Genomic DNA, 23,913 nt, shown 5'->3' on the forward strand with positions numbered 1-23,913 from the left:
TGCATTTCGACAGCAATAGGATCTCAAGACTTTACCACCAAAAAGATCTGAAGACCAAGCCCTGCTTTCAAATGGAAATTGTAGGAAATGGCTCTGTCAGGAGCTCTTGCTGTGAAGGAAGGACCTGAACCTCAGATGCCGCAGGAGGAAAAGAAGCACCTTATCTTTATATCTAAAAAGGCAGTGTGGAAGGAAGTCTCCTCTGGCCCTTTCAGCAACACCCTTCAGGGCTCACACTCCCATCCTCCAGAGCCCACACCTCCTCTCCCAGCCTATAGACAGCGTGCAGGCAGACCTGAGCAGATGACCCCTGCATCCTCCTTGTGTCTGCAGTCGTGCTGTCCCCAGCCCCGGGAAGGACACTTCCAAATGTGGGACTCCTTTCCTGTGCACTCCAGGTCGTCCAGCCAGATAGGGTCCGATCCCTCCCCGAAGTGAGCAGAGACCGTGGCATTGAGGGCTTCTCCGCAGCCCAGCTGTCTGCACACCACGTGGGCATCACTCAGGTCCCAGCTGTCATCACAGATGGTGCCCCAGGAGCCCTGGTGAAGGATCTCCACTCTGCCGGCACAGGGACCGCCTCCGTCCACCAGGCGGAGCTGTCTGCTATCTGAGGAGAAAACCAAGCCACTGGAGCATTTCACAGGAAAGGAGAAGGACTTTCTTGCCCCTGGGACCCCTCACCTGAGCAGGTGACTGCACTCTCCTGTGAGGCTGCAGAGCCCTCGGGTTCAGACACAGAGTCGTTGCACTGGGGTAGCACCTGGGTCTGGTTTCCTGCAGAAACAGCATGGTCAGAGGGTTAGGAGTGTTGAGGAACAGGAAACTGAATTAAACTCAAGAGTAACCTAGTGCTGGGGTCTGAGATGAAAACTGAAACATAACAGCAAGTTTACTAGAATTGTAGATTTCACCACTTTACGGAAAGTTCTGCTTCTGACAATGCCAAATTTTTGTTATGCAGCGTTAGGAACCAGAAAACTTATACATGCCATAATACTGAGCATTTACTGAAGACAAATGAAATGTTTGTCTTCAAAAGGACTTGAATAGGCATGGTTATAGTATCTTTATCTGTAATAGCCCCAAACTGTGATGCCACCTAAAACATGTGACATTCTTGAAACAAAGTAACAGGCAGAAGCTGGATGGGCTGGGTCGATGCTGTCAATGAGGACTTAAAGGAGGTAAGGAAAATGTGACTGGAAGCTGGAGGGGAAATGAGCAGTGATCTATGTTATGTAAATTAACATATAGTTGCTTTAAGTGGCTAGATTGGGAAGAAATTTATTATGCAATAGTAACCAGAAAATAACTTCCATCAGTCTCAGTAACTGAAAGCAACCAGCAAAATCAGTCAATAAATATTTATTTGCTGATAAATAAATATTGTTTATTTACAAACCCAGTAAATATTTATTTACTGATAAATAAATATTGTTTATTTACAAACCCACAGAATACATATTATTCCCAGGGCATACAGCTCATTTAGCAAGGCTGATCACATCTTATACTCCACCCACCCACACACAAAATGACATTTTAAAAATCGTTAAATTTGTTTTATGAAAACAATTTTGAAAAATCATTAAAATGTGTTTTTTTAATATATATATATATATATATATTTTTTTTTTTTTTTTACCAAAATAGGATTAAGCTGGAAACACAGGATTTATACTGTGCAACAAAGGAAGATTGGTGTTCAATGATTGACTTTGCTAATACTTTCAATTTCTACTTTGAAAACAGCCAAATCCCAGTTTGCATTCAGGCAGGATGGTATGTAACACCAATTTACCATGCTTCCACTTATTTAATTCTCCTGATTATGACCACAACTCAAATTGAAAGGAAAGTCTACATAATAATTGGCCTGTATTCTTTAAAATGTTGATGTCACGAAATACAAAGCGAGATTCAGGAAGAGTCCCTGGTTAGAGAACACTGAAAGGAAGACAACTGAATGCAGCATATTTCCTCAACTCTTTTTTTGTTGTGAAGTTCACATTAGGGACAGTCAGGAAATTCTGAATCAGACTTATGAACTAGAAAACAGAATTACAACAATGGTAATCAGTCAGAAGATGAATAGCTAAAGAAGATGTACCATATATAATGTAATATTATTCAGCCATGAGGAAGAAGGAAACCCTGCCACTTGGGACAACAGGGATGGACAGTGCAGGCATTACACTAAATAGGATTAGCCAGAAGAAAGACCGGTATTACAGGATATCATTTTTAGGTAAAATCCAAAAAAAAATCAAAATCAGTATGATGCTAATAAGCAAAATAAGTCAGTCAGAGAAAGACAAATGCCATGTGTTTTCACTCATATGTAGAATTTAAGAAACAAAACAGATGAACAAAAGGGAAGGAGAAAAAAGAGAGAGAGAGAAGCAAACTCTTAACTACAGAGAATGAACAGGGTTGATGGAGGGAGGTGGGCGGGAAGAAGGGCTAAATACATGATGGGCATTAAGGAGGGCACCTGTGATGAGCACTGGGGGTTGTAAGTGATGAATCACTAAATTCTATGAACTAGAATTTAAATAAAAATTTGAAAGAGAAACAAAATCAAAATCACAGAAATGTGGAGTAGCATAACTATTGCCAGAGGCTGAAGGATGAGGAAGTAGGGAGAGCTGTGTAAAAATGTACAGACTTCCAATTATAAAATAAATCAGTTCTGAGGGTCTCGTGCATAACGTAGTGACCAGAGTTGATAACACCATATTGTATAATTGAAATTTGCTGTAAGAGTCTAACTTAAATGTTTCACACACACACAGAAAGGTAAATTTGTGAGGCCATAGCTGTGGCTATGGGGGGAATCCTGTCACAAAGTATATGTATATCCAGTCACCTCATGGTACACTTGGACGGTCTTACAATTTTGTCAGCTATATCTCAATCAAGCTGAAATTTTAAAAAATTTTTGCTAAGAAATTGTCCATTTTGATTGAGATTGGAGTTAATTTACAGATGAACTTTGAGGTAGCTGACTATATTTAATATTTTCAATTCATTTATATGCTGTATCTCTTCATTTTTAAACATCTTTAATCTCTCTTGAAGATCTTTTATGGTTTTTTTTTTTAAGACTTTATTTATTTGACAGAGAGAGACAACGAGAGAGGGAACACAAGCACGGGGAGAGGGAGAGGGAGAAGCGGGCTTCCTGCTGAGCTGGGAGCCCAATGCGGGGCTCAATCCCCTGACCCTGGGATCATGACCTGAGCTGAAACAGAGGCTTAACCAACTAAGCCACCCAGGTGCCCCTATTTCAGTACCTTTAATAACACATTTCCCCCTGCTTTTTTTTAATTTATTTTTATTTATTTTCAGCATAAACAGTATTCATTATTTTTGCGCCACACCCAGTGCTCCATGCAATCCGTGCCCTCTATAATACCCACCACCTGGTACCCCAACCTCCCACCCCCTGCCCCTTCAAACCCTCAGATTGTTTTTCAGAGTCCACAGTCTTTCATGGTTCACCTCCCCTTCCAATTTCCCCCAACTCCCTTCTCCTCTCTAACTCCCCATGTCCTCCATGTTATTTGTTATCTTTTATATTTTTAACCAGATTTTCTCCCTGGTGGTTTATGTTTTTTATCTTATCATGACTAGTATATCTTTTCATTTTATCATCTTTTTATTGATACTATTTGCTAATATTAATTTTAAAAATTTTGTATATATTTTGCACATGATTTTGTATCCAGCAATGTTATAATTAGACTGTAACTTCTAGTAATCTAACTACAGATTCCTTTGAGTTTTATGCATTTGTGCATTTTTTTGCAATCCTGTTGTAAATTTTATTTCTTCCATTTTAGTTCTTTTACTTTTAAATAATTTTGCCCCCCAGTAAATTGTTGGATAAAAATGGTAATAGATATTAATATCATCTCCCTCATCCCAGGGAAAAATATTTCAATATTTCACCATTAGTGTGATATTTGCTCTGGATTTTTGTAATATGGTCTTTAACAGACTGATGAAAACTCCTTCTATTTTCAATATGCTAAGAGATGTTATCATGTATCATTCTTGAATCTTTCCAAATGCCTTTCCATATCTGATGAAAAGATTATGTGATTTTTTTCTTGTTTAGTTTCGTTAATTGTTACATCTTATAATAACTGCATTTCTGGGACAAACTCTGTCTGGTTGTGGTGTATTAATTTTTTTACATCTCCAGATTTAATTTGCTTACATTTACTTCATGAATTCTGAATCCATAAAGAAAAAGTGGTCTGTAATTCACCTTTCTTCTAATAACCCAGTCATATTTTTATATTTATGGGTCCTTTCTGATATTTACATGATTTTTGCAACTTTTCTGTAAGTTTATGTTTGTTTAAAAATAAGAAGTTTAATGCAAAGGAAAAAAGAATTACACCCAGTCTTCCAAAAAATTAAAAAAGAGAGAGAGAATAATTCCTACCTCACTTATAAGAGTTGGAAATGTGTGTCTGTAAGAGGTGGTAAGCTCTAGAGTCGCTAATGTAACCATCTTGGACAAGATCATCAAGCTCTTTTTGGTGAAAAATAACAAGCTAATTATAAAATTTATATGGAAAAAGCCAAGAATGTTCAACACTGATCAACAACGATCTTGAGAAGAAAAACAATGAAGTTAAAGGTAAAATTTTACCACATATCAAGACATACTACATGGACATTGGGAAGGATATGTGCTATGGTGGGTGCTATGAAGTGTGTAAGCCTGACAATTCACAGACCTGTATCTCTGGGGCTAATAATACATTATATGTTAATTTAAAAAATTTTTAAATACATACTACAAAGTTATAATAATTACTGAACTGAGGCATTCATGCCAAAATAGACAATGATACAATAAAAGAGATTGGAGTCCAGAAGATGACCCAGATATACTGTAGACTCATTATGACCAAGGTGGCACTGTAGTGGGGAAAGTGTCTTTTTAAGGAAGGATTCTGAATGGCTAAAATTAGCAAGTCAGGAAATGACAGATGCTGGCAAGGATGCAGAGAAAGGGGAGCCCTCCTATACTGTTGGTGGGAATATGAGCTGGTGCAACCACTCTGGAAAACAGCATGGAGGTTCCTCAAAAAGTTGAAAATAGAGCTACCCTACGACCCACCAATTGCACTACTGGGTATTTACCCTAAAGATACAAATGTAGTGATCCAAAGGGGCATGTGCACCCAAATGTTTATAGCAGCAATGTCCACAATAGCCAAACTATGGAAAGAACCTAGATGTCCATCAACAGATGAATAGATAAAGAAGATAAGGTGTATACACACACACACACACACACACACACACACACAATGGAATACTATGCAGCCATCAAGAGAAATTAAATCTTGCCAATTGCCACGACGTGGATGGAACTAGAGGGTATTATTACTGAGTGAAATAAGTCAATCAGAGAAAGACAATTATCATATGATCTCCCTGATATGAAGATTTTGAGAGGCAAAGTGGGGGGTCAGGGGAGTAGGAAAGGAATAAATGAAACAAGATGGGATGGGGAGGGAGACAAACCATAAGAGACTCTTAATCTCACAAAACATACTGAGGGTTGCTGGGGGTAGGGGGGGTAGGGAAAGGGTGGTTGGGTTATGGACACTGGGGAAGGTATGTGCTATGGTGAGTGGGTGAGTGCTGTGAAGTGTGTAAACCTGACAATTCACAGACCTGTACCCCTGGGGCTAATAATACATTGTATGTTAATAAAAAATTATAAATTATAAATTATAAGAAAGAAGGATTCTGGGTCTATTAAATATTCATGTAAAAATATAAAATTTGATCCCTATCACATATGAAAACCAATTACAGGACTATATAACAAAATGTGAAATAAAGATAACTAAACCATAGAGGAATATCTTCAGGATCTTAGGGCAGACAAAGTTCTCTTCAAAGGACATAAGAAGCAGTATGTGGGGGAAAAAAAGTTGATAAATGGAACCTTGTTAAATTCAAGAACTTGGCTTATCAATGAACACCATTAAGAGAGTAAAAATGAAAGGGCAAGAGTTAAACACCCAAAATAAATACATACATATTTATACCACAAGTCATTGTCACAGTTATCTGCAACATCACTATTTGTAATCACTGAGAAGTGGAAATAAATAAAAACTCCACCATTGGTTGATGGATCAATACCTGGTCACATGGTCATTCAATGGGATATGTCACAATAATAAAAATGAGTGAAACACAGCTATAAACAACTACATGCATGAATCGTGCACACAGTATGGAATCAAAGAAGTTAGGTACAAAATGAAACATACTATATGATTTTATATAAAGTTCGAAATAGAAAAAAAACTATTCTATAGCATAGAAATGAGGAGACTGGTTTTCTTCAAAGAAAATGGTGGGCATAGGGACTGGTAGGGTATGAACGTGGCTTCCGAGATGCTGCCAATGATCTCTTTGTTGATCTGGGTTGGGGGTACACAGTATTCGTGTTGTTATGATTCACTGAAGTACATGCTTACTACTTACAGACTTTCTCTGTAAATAATTCTCAGATATATTTAAATAATAGTGTTAATTTTAAAAGATATCCCTCTTAACATTCCTTGCCTTGAACTGAAAGGCAAATGAACAATGAAAAGAACTATGTTTTATCATGGACTATCTCATTTTAAAAATAATTTCTCCACAGTCTCTGCTCTTAAGGACATTTCACTCAAGAAGCATCCTGATTACCAGTTAACCATTTCCTCTCTCTTACCTGAGCAGATCACCGAGGCTGTGTTTCCACGGGTACAACTAGGAATGCCCAGGGCAGTCACAGGGCAAGTCCACAAAAAAGACTCAGCCCCTGAGCAGTGAAATCGAGCTTCCCAAATGTTATCACCTCCTTCCACAAAGTATGCTCCTTTTGGAGTAGAGACAGCAACTCCACAGCCAAGCTGTTGACAAACAACATTGGCATTGGCCATATTCCAATGTGAGGCACAGAGTGTTTTCCACTGTCCAGAAATATGCATTTCCACTTGTCCCTCACACTGAGAGATACCATTTTTCATGAGCCGGACTTCTGTGTACACTAATGGGAGAAGACAATATTTCAGACAAATCTCATGTCTTTCTTACCCCAGGAGAGTATGTGGCAAGGTTGAAGTCCCACTCTGCATCTCACCTGAGCAGAAAACTTGAACAGCCCCACGGTGGCATGCATCTCCTGGACAGGACTCGTTGTGGCAAAACCAGAGCTCAGGTTCATGCCCCTTACACTGGAATTCTTTAGGCCAGACTCTATATGACTCTTTGATAGACATATCTCCCAGGAAAGACACAGCTTTGCCACACCCCAGCTCCGCACAGATGACCTGGGCAGTGAGTAGCGTAAAGTTCCCATCAGACAGTGGAACCCAGTCTTTTCCAGAATGCACTTCTACCCGCCCTAAGCAGGGTCCATCCCCTCCAGCTAGACGCACAAATCCTAAAAGAAAAAAGAAAACCAAACCAAGTAAATGTTCATGATTCTGGTTTGGCAGTTAGAAGTGGCATGGCATGCGTAATAGTATATGACCATTAGATGTCATAGTGAAAAGTTTTCCTTTTCCCAGGCATTGGGAAGGAGAAGAGGACTTGACAGTTAGTATCAAGAATGGGACCTCCCTGAGTCAGTTTCTGAAGGCAGATTATTTGTAGTAGCTGAATACTAGGGAAATATATTTTGGGGTTGTTTAGAGAAGCGAATTCCTCATCTGAGCCCAGGGAAACTGCATAATATGTAGGCATTCAAACCTGCCTACAGAAGTATAAAGAACAGAACCAACAGAGGACATGGGCTATGAGGGGGTAGAGATCTATCAGCCAGACAAGGTTAGAAAGTCATCCTGAGACTTGTGGGGCTCAAATTCTGGTCAAATTTCTTTCCTAGGAGCCAACCTTCAAATGACTGAGGATTAAGAAAACCATGAGATCTGAATCCATGAATGTATGACAGCCTGCAGACAGACTGACGCCTTGATATGCATATTTATACAAATAAAAGGAAAAGTTATCTTGTGTTCATGGATTTATTTGTATATTCTTTCATTTTCTTCTTAAATTTTTTAATCTCTTTTTAAAGATTTTATTTATTTATTTGACAGACAGAGATCACAATTAGGCAGAGAGGCAGGCAGAGAGAGAGGAGGAAGCAGGCTCATTGCTGAGCAGAGAACCCAATATGGGGCTCGATCCCAGGACCCTGGGATCATGACCTGAGCCGAAGGCAGAGGCTTTAACCCACTGAGCCACCCAGGTGCCCCAATTTTTTAATTTTTAAAAGAGTGAGCATTTAGGGGTGCCTGAGTGCCTCAGTCATTAAGCGTCTGTCTTCTCCTCAGGTCATGATCCCAGAGTCCTGGGATCAGGCCCCGCATCGGGCTCTCTGCCCAGCGAGAAGCCTGCTTCTCTCTCTCCCACTGTTCCTGCTTGTGTTCTCTCTCACTGTGTCTCTCTCTGTCAAATAAATAAATAAAATCTTTTAAAAAAATTAAACAGTAAGCATTAAAAATACGCAGAAATTAGATGACTGAATTAGCTGACAAAGTCTTTAAACCATTCATTAAATGTACTTAATGAAACATAAAGCAGCTTTTTAAAAACTAGAAAAAAAAAACAAATGGCGCTCCCAAAACTAAAAAATATAATAGCTGGAATGAAAAAATTATCTAATTTACTTAAAAGATTAGACATTGCAGAATAAAAGAATTATGAAATTAAACACAGAACAGTAGAAGCTTTCTCTCTGAAGTCGAGAGAGAAAAGGCAGAAAAATCACCTATGAAAATGCATCTCAAAACTGAATGAAAATAAAAACATTTTCATACAAATAAAAAGTGATAGAATTTGAGGCCACCAGAACTGCATTACACAAAAATGTTAAAGTTCAAGCTAAAAGAAAATAGTAACAGATAAAAACATGAATCTATGTTTTCAAAGCTATAAAGACCACTGTAAATTATAAATCTGTGGGTATATATAAAAAAAATCTTGTCTCATTTCTAAAATAATAGAATATTTAAGGCAAATATAACAACCATGTGTTATAAGATTTATGATATATTTATAAGTAAAACATATGACAACAATAGCAGAAATGATGAGAGAATGGAAGCATACTGTGTAAGGTCTTACATTATATGTTGTGATACAATATCATTTGAAGGCAAAATGTGATTACAGAGTAATAATTTCAACATTATGGTAAACTCTAAGCAAAGCAATATATCTAATAAACCAATAGAGTAAATAAAATAGAATACTAAAAATATTCAAAGATTAAAATAGTAATAAAGAATACATAAGACAACTGCAAGTCAGTAGACTTACACCCAAGCATATCAACAATTACATTAAATTGAAATAATTTAAATACTTCAAATAAAAACAAGATTACCATACTGGACAGAAATAAGACATCACCTCAATTATATCTCAATACAACTAGGGAAAAAGAGTAAGACACACCATATGTTGTCCACAAAAACATATACATTAAATATAAACACAGAAACAGGGGTGTCTGGGTGGCTCAGTCAGTGAAGCATCTGAATCTTGATTTCAGCTCAGGTCATGATCTCAGAGCCCTGAGATCAAGTCCCATACCAGCTCCATACTGAGGATAGAGCCTAATTGAGATTCTCCCTCTCTCTCTGTCCCTCCCCCTCCCTCTCCTTCTAAAATAAAATTAAAATTTTAAAAAATTAACACAGAAACCTATTAAAAGTGTCAGAAAAGATAAGCCATGCAAACACTAATCTAAGAAAGCTGTTGTTATCTATGTTAACATCATACAAACTAAGACTATATGTTTAAAAATAAAGAAGAAACATTTCATGATGATAAAATACAAAAGAAATCATTTAATACCAAAATTAGTGGGACACCACTAAAGCAGTGCTTAGAAGAAAATCTAGAGCCTTGCCACTTCCTTGATACATACATTAGAATACAAAAGAAAAATTAAATATAAATGATCTAAGATTCCAACTCAAGAATCTACAAAAATAACAGCAAATCATAACCAAAAGAGAAGAATGTAAACTAAGAAACAAATCAGTGAGGTAGAAAACAAATAAAATAAAGAAAATCAACAGAGTACACTGGTGATTCTTTTTAAAAGAATAGTAAAACTGATCATCTTCTAGTAGATCTGATCAAGCAAAAAATGAGGAAATAAACAAATTAACAATATCAGGGATGAAAAGGGGGTTATCATTATGGATCCTATCAATATGTAAAAGATAATAAGATATGAACAAATTTTGTCCTAATTTGAAAATTTTATTTATAATAGTATGAGTTCTTGAAAACGAATTACTTATCAAATTTATCAAATTTATCAAAAACTATATAAAAATTTATGGAAAATCCAAATATTCTTATATTTGTTAAAGAAGTAAAACGCATATTATATTGAGGCAGGTGGGTGGCTCAGTTGGTTAAACATCTTCAGCTCAGGGGTCAGGTCGTAGTCCACGGGTCCTAGAATCTAGCACCTTGTTGGGTTCCCTGATGAGCAGGGAGCCAGCTTCTTCCTCTCCCTCTGCCCTCCACTCCCTCGCCCCACCCTGCTCCTGCTCGCTCTCGCTCTCTCTCATTCTCTCTCCCTCAAATAAATAAATAAAATCTTAAAAAAAAAAAAAAAGAAATAGAGCTCATATTGTAAAAACTTCCCACAAATGAATTGCAAGCTTCAAATACCTGTGGAGCTCAAAAACAACTCCTACACTCCCACAGAGGAAGAGAAGGAAAGAAGAAATGAGAACAAGAAGTCTAAAACAGTAGCTGTAGTGAATGTATGAATTAACATGGATCTCCAGTCCGCAGCCTCTCCTCTTGAAGTTAATTGTGTCTTCCTACCCTTGCCATTTTGTACCTCAGAGCTGTAGCCCTTCCCAAGTTGTGAAGCCCCTCCCTAATCTTTTTCCTAGAACCCTCTGAAATCCTCTCTATTTCAAACAAGCTCCTCTGTACTCTTCACAGATCATTCTTTCTACCTCTGGATTTTTGCTAAACACAATATTTCTAACAATCTACTAGAGGCTGAAATTTCTCTTTCAAACCCCTTTCCTAAAATTGAGAGAAAGGAATTCCAAGAACCAATTTAAAATTCTGCAGAAGGGCGCCTGGTGGCTCAGTGGATTAAAGCCTCTGCCTTCTGCTCAGGTCATGATCTCAGAGTCCTGGAATCGAGCCCGCATCGGGCTCTCTGCTCAGCGCGGAGCCTGCTTCCCTTCTCTCTCTGCCTGCCTCTCTGCCTGCTTGGGATCTCTGCCTGTCAAATAAATAAACAAAATCTTTAAAAGTAAATAAATAAAATAAAATTTTGCAGAAGGTGTGGTTTCCTATTCTTATCAATGCTACATCACCACCACTTTGACTTTTCTTTACATCATTAAAACATGTTCTGGAAAATATAGAAACAGACCAGAGAGTAAAAACTGAGGACAAAGAGATCAGTCAAAGAAAACTGAAACAGTTCATTAAAATATGAGAATTTAAGTTAAAGCAATGGTAATGGTAATCAGGGAGTAAAAAACAAAACCAAAGTTCAGGTGCCATACCACTCTCAAACTCTTTTTATCTTTACATGTACCTTAACTGGAATTAATATCAAAAGCATCAATTCTTTTTTTTTTAATTTTTTATTTTTTATAAACATATATTTTTATCCCCAGGGGTACAGGTCTGTGAATCGCCAGGTTTACACACTTCACAGCACTGACCAAAGCACATACCCTCCCCAATGTCCATAACCCCACCCCCCTTCTCCCAACCCCCCTCCCCCCAGCAACCCTCAGTTTGTTTTGTAAGATTAAGAGTCACTTATGGTTTGTCTCCCTCCCAATCCCATCTTGTTTCATTGATTCTTCTCTTACCCACTTAAGCCCCCATGTAAAAGCATCAATTCTTAAGATAATAATAGAAGTGGCAGCACCACATACTCCATTTTTACTCAGATACTGGTTTATCAAAATAAGGCAGGTCCCCTGTAGTGTTACCACGACTTTATATTTTTCACAGTTAATAACCATGACTATAATACTGACAATAGGAACATTACTTGAAATGTCAGAAAACAAGTTTTCTTTAAAAAAAAAAAAAAGTCCTAACTGAAGGTAGTAAACTCAAATGCCCCTTGAAAATAATTATTTTTTTAAATAATAATAAAGAGGATGAGAGGAAACTTTTGAGATGATAGATGGCTTTATGACACAGATCATGCTATTTTCACAAATATATACTTACCTCCAAACTCATCAAGTTGTATACATTAAATACATACAGTTTTCTGGATGTCAATCACACCTCAATAGAGTAGCTCTCAAAAAAGAAAATAGTTGTGTTTTTAGGGACCTGAATTAGTATCATCAAAGATCTACTGAAGTTACAATTTGAAAAGATCATTTTTCCAGTGATTTTCCTCATGCAGATAACAAAAATACTGACTGGTTATAAGATCATGCTGTTAGGTTGCCATAGACGTAGTCAAATATTCTCAAGTCTCCACCTGTCCCACCACTCCATCAGATGGGATGGCCCTTTTTTAAGACCCAAATACCTATCTTAAGGAATTCATTGTGATATCTAATAATATCTTCCCAAGTCAAACTGGTTTTTTTTTTAAGGATTTTATTTGACAAAGAGAGAAAGAGCACAAGCAGGGGGAAGGGCAGAGGAAGAGGGAGAAGCAGGATCCCCACTGAGCAGGGAACCCAATGCAGGGCTTGATCCTAAGACACTGGGATAATGACCTGAGCTGAAGGCGATGCTTAACTGACTGAGCCACCTCAGTGGCCCCTCTTGTGGTTGCATCTGTGGCCCCTCTTGTGGTTGCCCCAAATCAAACTGTTCTGATGGCATTAGTGATGGACTTTTCATCAATCATTGTGATAACTACTGAAAACATCTCTGACAAATACAGACACTACCCACTCACACTTTAGTTTTATTGCTGTCTTTACTGCCTCCACTTCGGCACACGCCAAATACACTTAGGTGGCATCGAGCACGTCTTATGTGCCACCTCAGGTTCTCTTGGCTTCACTGCCCTTACTGTCCTTTATCCAGCTATTGTATTCCTCGGCTCAGATCTTGATCCCAGAGTCCTGAGATTGAGCCTCAGGTCAGGTTCCCTGCTCAACAGGGAGTCTGCTTCTCCCTCTCCCTCTGCCCCTCCCCACTGCTCAAAATCTCTCTCTCTCTCTCTTTCTCTAATAAATAGAATCTTTCAAAAATAAATAAAATAGACTCTTAATCTCACAAAACAAACAGGGTTGCTGGGGGGTGGGGAAGTAGGGATAAGGTGGTTGGGTTATGGACATTGGGGAGGGTATGTGCTACGGTGAGTGCTATGAAATGTGAAATGTGCAAGCCTGATGATTCACAGACCTGTACCCTGGGGGCAAATAATACATTATGTGAAAATAAAATAATTTTAAAAAATTAAAAGTAAATTAAATAATTAAAACAAATTTTTTCATATTTTCCTGCTGCCTCAATGTCTTCACAAACAGGCTGTAAGCACACCACCCAGGTGACCAGGTGTACCAATGAGTTAACAATGACACCTGCCACCAGTCCCCTCCTTTCCCTCTCCTGAGTATGAGCTACTAACATTCAAATATATCAATGAAATCCCCTTATGCCCTTTGCTTGTATACTCTCCTTTGACCCCCAATATGGTCATTTACCCACAAGTCTTTACTCTCTTCTTTGGATCTTTAACTGCTTGGTTGAGCTGGCTCCCTTGGCTCCTCTTCCATGTGGCCCCCTGGCAACATGAAGTGACTCTATCTCTCTAGGAGTATAATAAACTTTGTTTTCCTGAATCTCTCCCATGGCCCCTCTTGTGGCTGCATCTGACTGACCATCTCATGAAAGAAAAAAAAAGAAAAAAGAAAAAAAAAACAGCTGTCATGATGAAACTTACTTCATACAGGAACAACCCAGCAGTTGTAACTGTATGAAACACTTGACCCCACCTTCCTACCTCTTATGACACACCACAGAGATCTGAAGGGCCCAGTGATCCAAAGGTTTAGATCCTTCATTGTCCAGGACCAAGCAAGTCCTTAGGCTGCCTTGAACACCTAAAACTCTAGGAGTCATTGTGTGACTGGGGTCTTCACCCAAGGATGTGATCCTGTTAGTTATTCTGAGAATGAAACCAAGGCTATTCCTACTGGGTATTTCCTTAACAGATCAGACAGACCTTACCTGAGCACACTACTCCAGCGTCCCTACTATGGGAGAAGCCTAGAAAACGGTAGTCTTGAAGAGTATTATGAGAACAGTCATTGAGAGTTGGTTTTGTCCCTTTACAAACAGTATTTACAAGCCAAATGGGCCCAACCCCTTGTCCAAAATAAGCGTCTCTGCGAGCATCAATAGCATGTCCACATTCCAGCTGTTTGCACACCACATCTGCAGCCTGCAGGTACCACCTGTAATCATATACCGTGCCCCATTTTCCTTTGTATTTCACTTCCACTCTCCCCTCACAGCGGTGGCTTCCATTCACCAGCCTCAGCTCCGTAACTGTAAGAGAGACACAGACTCAGAACACAAGACACGGGAAAGATTTTAGGATCTTAGCAGTATGTTGGTAAGTCTTAAAAAATGAGGTCTCTGGGAAAGAAAGAAAAAAAATCCTCTCATGTATAGCAACTGTTGATTTCTGTGGTATAAATATTCCCACTGTGGTCAATTTTAAGCTACCGCTGTGGCATCACTGAACATGGAGTTGGGAAAAGATGCACACAATTATTTCTCACAAGCAGGTAGACTCAACTCCATGCATACCATTAAGGACAGGCCTTTAGATGACTCTAGATGCTGCCTTCCCAGCAGGTATGCATAAGGCTCATAAGGGCCCAAATTCCCCCACCTCAGTTACAGTTCATGGCCCATGAAGTCAGTGGAAGAATATTCCCATTCCTTCTCTGTCCCACAGAAACTACTCTTTTTTTTTCTTTTTTTTAATTTATTTTTTATTTATTTTCAGCATAACAGTATTCATTATTTTTTCCACCACACCCAGTGCTCCATGTAATCCGTGCCCTCTATAATACCCACCACCTGGTACCCCAACCTCCCACCACCCCGCCACAGGAACTACTCTTATCTAGCTTTGGAAGAGAGTGGTAAACGACCTCAAAAATGTCCTGATTATTCCTGCTTCCCAATATTCACACTCATGAAATCCTCCTTGCACGTGAATATGGCTTAAACCTAGTAACATTCATCTAACAATGGAATTTGGTAAAAGTGATGCAATGTCACTTTAAAAATCAGGTTTCAACAAGATGAAACCAGAGAGGGAGACACACACCATAAGAGAGTGTTAATCTCTGGAAACAAACTGAGGGTTGCTGGAGGGGAGGGGAGTAGGAGGGATGGGGTGGCTGGGTGATAGACATAGGAGAGGGTACGTGCTGTGGTGAGGGTTGTGACTTGTGCAAGATTGATGAATCACAGACCTGTACCCCTGAAACAAATAATACATTATATGTTAATTTCTAAAATTGGGGGGGGGGGGATTGGGTTTCAAGACAACTCTGGTTTCTCTTGTTGACGAGTCTTGCTCTCTCATTTGCTTGCTCCAGTGAAGCCAGTTGCCATCCTGTGAGCTGCATGTGGAGAAATCCACATGATAAGAACCTGAGGTAGGCCTCTAGTCAAGAGCCAGCAAGGGACTGAGGTTCTCAGACAGTCCACTAGGGACTGAATGTTGCCAATAACCATGTAAATAAGCTTGGATGGTCCCATCTTGCAAGGTGGCGGATGAAAAAGCTAAGAAAGCAGATACTAAGGAAAAGAAACCTGAAGCCAAGGAGGCTAATGCCAGTGGCAAAGCTAAGAAGGGTAACCTGAAGGCTAAAACGCCAAAGAAGGGGAAGACCCACCGCAGCCGAAACCCTGTCCTTGTCAGAGGAATTGGCAGATACTCCCAGTCGGTTATGTATTCCAGAAAGGCCATGTACAAGAAATATTCGGCAGCTAAGGAGAAGAAAAAGAAGGTTGTTGCTACTGTCACAAAACCAGGTGGTGGTAACAAGAACGGTGGTAGCCAGGTGGTTAAACTTGGCAAAATGCTGAGGTATTATCCTACTGAGGTATGTGCCTCGAAAGCTGTTGAGCCTTGGCAAAAAACCTTTCAGCGCATGAGAAAACTGCAAGTTAACATCACCCCTGGGACCATTTTGATCATCTTCACTGGGCACCACAGAGGCAAGTAGTTTTCCTGAAGCAACTGAACAGTGGTTTGCTACTTGTGACTGGACCTCTGTCCCTCAATCCAGTTCCTCTGCATAGAACACACCAGAAATTCGCCATTGGTACTTCTACCAAAATTTATATCAGCAGTGTGAAAATCCCCAAACATCTCATTGATGCTTTCTTCAAGAAGAAGAAGCTGCATAAGCCCAGACATCAGGAGGGTGAGATCTTTGATACCAAGAAAGAGAAATATGGGATTACAGAGCATGGCAAGGTTGATCAGAAAGCTACAGACTCGCAATTCTGCCAAAAATCAAGGCTGTTCTTCAACTTCAAGGCTACCTCCACTCTGTGTTTTCTCTCACAAATGGAGTATACCCTCACAAATTGGTGTTCTAAATTTCTTACAGAGAACCTAATTAAATAACTGGTCTATTTAAAAAAATAAGCTTGGATGGTATTCAATCCCATTTGAACCTTAAGATAATTGCAACCTTGTGAGAGATCAGGAATCAGAGGACCCAATAACCACGCCAAGATTCCTGGCCCACAGAAACTATGAGATACTAGATCGTTGTTGTTTTAAGCAGCTGAGTTTGGAAGTAATTTATTGTACAGCAATATATTACTAACTTAGGGGTTCCCTCCAGAGTCAGAAAAGAGCAAGTTGGACATGCTAGAGATATATGTATAAGTGACTTAATCACTTCATCCAAATAAGACTACTTCCTAAGCGGCCAGTTATGTGACCTTGGTCCTACCTGGAAATGGGACCTAAACCGCCTCTTTCTTATCATATCAGTTTCTTATCCAGTAGAATAGTTTCCTTCTCTCTCGTCCAGAACAGAGAAGTGGGAAGAAGGTAAAGGGTACAGTGCAAGAAGGGAGCCATCCTGCCAAGCTTCCTCAGTTTTTTTTAAGTCTAACATTGAGGTAAGAGTAAAAGATTCAAATGGGATCCTAGAAGTGTGTAAGAAACTACTATTATCGCGGCGCCTGGGTGACTCAGTGTTTTCAGCCTCTGCCTTCGGCTCAGGTCATGGTCTCAGGGTCCTGGGACCGAGCCCCATGTCAGGCTCTCTGCCCAGCAGGAAGCCTGCTTCCCACCCCACCCCCCCTGCATACTTGGGATCTCTCTGTCAAATAAATAAATAAAATCTTTTTTAAAAAGAGACTACTTTTATTAATAGTAAAATCATCAAAATAATAATAATAATAAAATCATCAAAGGTTCCATCAGCTGTGTGTCCAACTCTTGATTTCAGCTTAGGTCATGATCTCAGGGTAGTGAAATCAAGCCCCACATCAGACTCTGTGCTGGGTGTGGAGCCTGCTTAAGAGTCTCTTCCTCTGCCTCTGCCCCTCCCCCTCCTCAAATAAATAAAATCTTTTAAAATAATAGTAATAAAATAATGGATGGGAGAAGCAGGTCCTGTGCTAAATACTGTAAACACAGAAAATAACTAGACAATTTTCTTGCCTTCAGGTGGTTTGTATTTAGTTGGTGACATAAGCAAGCAGATGATTTCATTACTCTGAAAAGTTCCAAGAGACTTTCTTAGTAGTAATAATCTTGGTTATTTGAATTTATCTCTCTGCTGAAAATAAAATAAAAAGTGAAATAAAACATAGTAAAAATGATCATTAAAGATTAAAGACATGATAAGATGGGAAGAAAAAATCAAGTCAAGTCTGAAGGGAAAATGGGAATTCATTGAGACACAAGAGCATGGAATGGTGCTTTTGCCTGACAGCATTAGCCTATTTAAGAAAATGCATTTTTTTATGGCCTTTGGTGGTAAGGAGGCACAAATCAAATCCCAAACCCATACCCAGATGAGATATTAGTAGAAGCCATTCCCCACAATAAGCTGGGATATCAGTTGAAGTAGACATGCCTTGTATAAAATCACATTTAAAATCTGAATCTCAGGGCACCTGGGTGGCTCAGTGGGTTAAATCCTCTGCCTTTGGCACAGGTCATGATCCCAGGGTCCTGGGATCGAGTCCCACAACAGGCTCTCTGCTCGTTGGGGAGCCTGCTTCCCCGTCTCTCTCTGCCTGGCTCTCTGCCTACTTGTGATCTCTCTGTCAAATAAATAAATAAAATCTTTAAAAAATAATAAAAATAAAATAAATAAATAAATAAAATCTGGAAGAGGTTTCTGCTCCTACAAATGCACAGACACCTGTGCAGAGCTACAGGAATCAAGGAGAATCAAGGTGAAATGATTCCACTAAGGGAATACAGTAAACCTCCACCACATGGTCCCAAAGAAATGGAGACACAGGAATTACCCAACAAAAGATTCAAAATAAATGTTCTAAAGATTCTCAGGGAACTACAAGAAAACATAAGTAAACAATAGAATAATATTAGGAAGCCAATACACAAACAAAATGAGAATATCAACAAAGAACTAGAAAACATAAAAAAGAACCAAACGGAAATTTTGGAGCTGACAAATACAATGACTGAGATGAAGAATTCAATAAAGACCTTCAACAGTAGTCTTAACAAAACATAAGAAAGAATCAGTGAGTTAAAAGGCAAATCATTCGAAATTATCCAGTCAGATGAGCAAATGAAAAAGAATAAAAAGGAATGAAGAAAGCCTATCAGATTTACAGGACACCATCAAAAGAATCACCAGAGCCACAGAAGAAGAAGGGAGAGAGAATTGGGTAGAGAGCTTATTTAGAGAAATAATGCCTAAGAAGTTCCTAAACTGGGAAAGAGATTTAGACATCCAAGTTCATAAAGCTAACAGGTCATCGCAAAATTTCAATCCAAAGTCATCTCATCCGAGCCAAACTGTAATAAAACTGCCTAAAATCAAACATAAGGAGAGAATTTTAAAAACATCAAGAGAAAAAATTTTCAATACAAGGAAATCCACATAAGTCAACCAGTAGATTTCTTAGCAGAGTTCTTGCAAGCCAGGAGAGAATAATATGATATGTTCAAAGTGCTAAAAATAAACTTCCAATCAAGAATGCTTTACCCAGGGGCACTTGGGTGGCTCAGTTGGTTAGGCAACCGCCTTTAGCTCAGGTCATGATTCTGGAGTCCCAGGATCAAGTCCCACATCAGGCTCCCTGCTCAGCGGGGAGTCTGCTTCTCCCTCTGACCTCTCCCCTCTCATGGCCTCTCTCTCTCTCAAATAAATAAATAAAATCTTAAAAAAAAAAAAAAAAAGAATGCTTTACCCAGCATGTTGTCCTTCAAAAATGATGGAAAGATAAAGACTTTTGTTAACAAATAGAAGCTAAGAAAATTCATCACCCCTAGAACTGTATTTAAAAAAACACTGAAATGAATTCTTCAAGCTGAAATTAAAAACGTTTATTTAGTAATATGAGAACATATAAAAATATGTAACACACTGGTAAAGTATATAGTCAGATTCTGAATACCCAAACACTATAATATGGTGATGTATTAACTACTTAACTCCAGCATTAAGATTAAAGGATACAAGTATTAAAAGTAACTACAGCTAAAGGATGCTTGGGTGGCTCCGTCAGTTAAATGTCTGACTCCTGATTTTGGTTCAGGTCAAAATCTCAGGGTTGTGACATCAAGCCCAATATCAGGCTCCGGGCTGGGTGTGGAGCCTGCTTAAGATTCTCTCTCTCCCTGTCCCTCAGCCCCTTCTGCACTCATGATCTCTCTCTCCCTCAATCCCTCTCTCTCTTAAAAAAAAAAAAAAAAAAAAAAACTTTAGCTAAAACAATTTGTTAATGGATATACAATATAAAATGATGTAAGTTGTAACATCAAAAACATAAAAGAGGAAGTGTAAAAGGGTAGAGTTTCTATATGAGATTAAAGTTAAATTATTACCAGTGTAAAGCAGACTGGTTTTGTTTTTCTTTTTTAATATTTTATTTATTTATTTACTTGACAGAGATCACAAGTAGGCAGAGAGATAGGGAGAGAGAGAGTGTAGGAAGCAGGCTCCCTGCCGAGCAGATTTGGGGCTCGATCCCAGGACCCCAGGATCCTGACCTGAGCTGAAGGCAGAGGCTTAACCCACTGAGCCACGCAGGTGCCCCTAAAGTAAACTGTTTTATATTAAGGTGTTTTATGTAAGCTCATGGTAACCACAGAGAGAGAACCTATAGTAGATTCACAAAAGATAAAGATAAGAGTCAAATCATACCACTATGAAAAATCATCAGTTTACAAAGGAAGACAGCAAGAGGAAGAAAGGAATAAGAGAACTGTACAACAGCCACAAAACAATAAGAAGGCATTAGTTAATTCCTACAGATTAATAATTTCTCTAAGTGTAAATGGACTGCGCTCTCCAATCAAAAGACTTAGAGTAACTGAAAGGATAAAAACAAAAAGACCAGATATATGCTGCCTACAAGATACTCACCTCAGCTTTAAGTACCAACACAGAATGAAAGTGAAAGGATTAAAAAAGATAGTCCATGGAAATGGAAACCAAAAGAAAGTAGGGATAGCCATACTTATAAAAGACAAAATAAACCTCAGTCAAAAGCTGTAAAAGAGACAAATAAAGCCCTTATATAATGATAAAGTGGTCAATTCGCCCAGAGGATATAATAATTGTAAATATGCTTCCAACACTGGAGCACTACATATATTAAGCAAACACGAACATATCCAGAGGGAGAACTAGAAAACAATAAAATAATAAGTAGAGAGGACTTTCGAAGATGGCGGGGAAGTAGGAGGAGCCCTTTCAACCTGTACCTTAAAGTGAGCTGATTACCTTCCAAAGAACTCTGATCACCCACAAAATCAGCCTGAGATCAGAATTATACACATCTGGATCTCTACCAGAGCAGAAGACGCCAGTGGGCAGGTAAAGCGGAGTGGGAAAGTCGGACTGACATCGGAAGATAAACAAAAGGGGGAGGGAGCCACCAGAGGCGACCCATTGGAAAGTAATTATCCCAATAAGAGAGTGCCCTGCACCTGGGGACCAGCATTAACTTGGGAGTCTGGTAAAAAGCACTCAAAAAGAGCCAAGGATCACCGGGGGGAAATTGTGGGAATCGGGGTGTTAGGGACAGGGGCTTAAGTCCCCAGACCCAGGACAGCCACCCCTGGTGCAGAGCCAGAGAGTGCGGCAGAGAAACCAGGTCTTGGTCCCTGAACCACCATTGCGCCTGAGAGCGCGTGGGGCCTGGCTCCCGTGAGGGGCTGGGAGCCTCGCCAGCCAACAGAAGACAGAAGCACAGCCTTTTTGCAGTCCCCAACGAGGGCCCTGCTGTGCCTTCAGAGTCTGAGTCGTGCCCCACGCCCTCCCCTGAGAGAGGTGCGCACAGGCGCCAGCCCGGTGCTCTCCGACCTGGAAAGACCTGGCACTCCCAGCCTGGGCCAGCGATCGCTGCTTGGAACCTCTCTGGCAGTCTGGAGCTGCCCAGACAGCCGCCGCTGCCTTGGTTTTGGGTACAAGCAAAAAAATCCTAAGTCCCCAGGGACTGCGACTGGGAACCTGCTCTGCCAGTGGCCAACGGGAGATTTATTTGGGCTCTGCAGCCAGACTGAGGCTTCTCTCTGAGAGGGAGGTCAGGGTGCAGTTTGCTTTCCTCTAAACCTACAAAAACCATCAAAAGCGGTCAAGGCGAAAGAGAAAAACAAAAGTGAACAAATATAAAAACCTCCAGAGGGGGCACCTGGGTGGCTCAGTGGGTTAAAGCCTCTGCCTTTGGCTCAGGTCATGATCCCAGGGTCCTAGGATTGAGCCGGATGTCGGGCTCTCTGCTTGGCAGGGAGCCTGCTTCCTCCTCTCTCTCTGCCTGCCTCTCTGCCTACTTGTGACCTCTCTCTCTCTCTGTCAAGTAGATAAAAAATATCTTTAAAAAAAAAAAAAAAAAAAAGCTCCAGAGAGCAAAAGCCTGAAAGAGCCCACCCCCTTGAGCAGGGCGGGAGGACTTAACTCAGAGAACATCATTGACTGAACACCCACGTGGCAGGCCCCTCCCCCAGAAAACCAACCAGGAAAGGAAAAAAAAAAAAAAAGATGACAAGAGAACAACCACCACTACTTCATAGGACAATTTTTATTATTACTTCGTTCCCACTACTCTGGCTCATTTTTTTATATAGATAATTTTTTATTATTATATAGATAATTTTTTAACATATTTACCATCACAGTGAGATGTCCAGTACATCAAATTCCATAATAACCTTCTAACCTGAACTTTTTGATACATACACCTGTGTTTTCCTTTTGCATTTCTATTTTTTTAATTTTTTTTAATTTTAGTTTAGTTTAGTTAATTCCTTTATTAATTTTTATTTTCTAATATTCATATAGAATTAAACTTCAAGGTAATCCCCTTTCCCCAATCAATGCCATCCCTATAGGTAAACCAATTCCTAATCCCCCTTTATCTTAAGAAAGTTGAGTCCTTTAACAAAGATATCAAGATACATCCAGGAAGAATCAAAACAACCTTCCTCGCCCACACTGAGAATTTACAACCACTCTCCCATCTTTTTCTTCCACCAGTGTTTCTGTGTTTTTGTGTTTGTCCTGATAGTATATAAACCTTACACTTGGAGTTCTTTTTGACAAGGTTCTTCCTTTATTTGCATATATATATATATGCAAATATATATATATTTTTTCTCTTGTCATATACTTTTATCAGTCTTTTTGTTTGTCTGTTTTTGTTTGTATACTTCATAAATCTTACCTTGGGGCCCATTTGGGCTGAACCTTCTCTTTTATCTCACCTTTCATTCCTGTCTCTTTCTCTCTCTCTCTCTTTTTCTTTTCCTTTTCTTTTTCCTCTCATTTGGGTGGGGAACCCTGATTGCTCAGAAGCGCTCCAGGGTGTATCTTGACTGCATCACGGTCGATACATCCAGCTACACCCGTTCAGCCATCTCTCAACAAAATGACAAGAAGGAGGAATGCCCAACAGAAGAAAAATACAGAGGATGGGCCTTCTGCAACAGAGCTAATGGCTATCAACATAGACAATATGCCGGAAAGAGAATTCAGGCTAACAATTATCCAAGCAATAGCTAGGTTGGAGAAAGCCATGGGTGGCCAAACGGAATTGATTAGGGCTGAACTGAAAACCACCAGAAATCGTGTTTTCAGTGTTAGGGAAGAGCTGAAAGCTACCAGGGATCAGCTTCACAATGCTCTCAATGAGTTCGAATCTAATCTAAATTCTCTCAAAGCTAGAGTAACTGAGACAGAAGATAGAATTAGTGATTTGAGGACAAACAGATAGAGAGAAAGGATCAGGAGGAAGCCTGGAACAAACAGCTTAGAAGCCACGAAAACAGAATCAGGAAAATAAATGATGACATGAAACGTTCCGATGTCAGAATTATTGGAATCCCTGAAGGGGAGGAGAAAGAAAGAAGTCTAGAAGATATAGTGGAACAAGTTCTTCATGAAAATTTTCCGAATCTCATGAATGGAACCAGCGTTCATGTACTAGAGGCCGAACGGTTTCCCCCAGAGATTACAGATTCTTGAAAGACACCTAGTAGTCTCGAGACACCTAATAGTAAGAATGAAGAATTATAATTGTAGGCAGAACCTCTTGAAAGCAGCTAGGACAAAGAAGATCCTTACGTACAGAGGAAAGCCCATCAGAATAACGTCAGACTTGTCCACAGAGACCTGGTAAGCCAGAAAGGGCTGGCAA

At 39.5% G+C, this 23,913-nt stretch overlaps 1 protein-coding gene and 1 pseudogene across 8 annotated transcripts in view; one reads left to right on the forward strand and one right to left on the reverse strand.

The window, feature by feature from the left end:
* The window catches only part of LOC309869640 (antigen WC1.1-like), a 48,258-nt gene that overhangs the window by 11,797 nt on the left and 12,548 nt on the right, over positions 1-23,913 (reverse strand). For 3 of the 7 annotated variants that reach the window (XM_082741074.1, XM_082741072.1, XM_082741071.1), the window contains exons 2-6: positions 14,254-14,574; positions 7,175-7,477; positions 6,764-7,081; positions 685-777; positions 296-610 (exon numbers count right to left, since the gene is read on the reverse strand). In XM_082741074.1, the coding sequence (XP_082597200.1) occupies positions 296-610; positions 685-777; positions 6,764-7,081; positions 7,175-7,477; positions 14,254-14,574 (1,350 nt within the window). Of the gene's footprint in view, positions 1-295; positions 611-684; positions 778-6,763; positions 7,082-7,174; positions 7,478-14,253; positions 14,593-23,913 lie in introns of all 7 variants that reach the window. The other 4 variants (XM_082741077.1, XM_082741075.1, XM_082741073.1 and 1 more) reach the window with 3 other exon arrangements.
* Positions 16,128-16,653, forward strand: LOC309869642 (large ribosomal subunit protein eL6 pseudogene; annotated as a pseudogene). The gene has a single exon. The product of its transcript is annotated as a large ribosomal subunit protein eL6 pseudogene (transcript).

The sequence above is a fragment of the Mustela nivalis genome (genome assembly GCF_964662115.1).
Source record: "Mustela nivalis genome assembly, chromosome: 7".
Lineage (NCBI taxonomy): Eukaryota > Metazoa > Chordata > Mammalia > Carnivora > Mustelidae > Mustela > Mustela nivalis.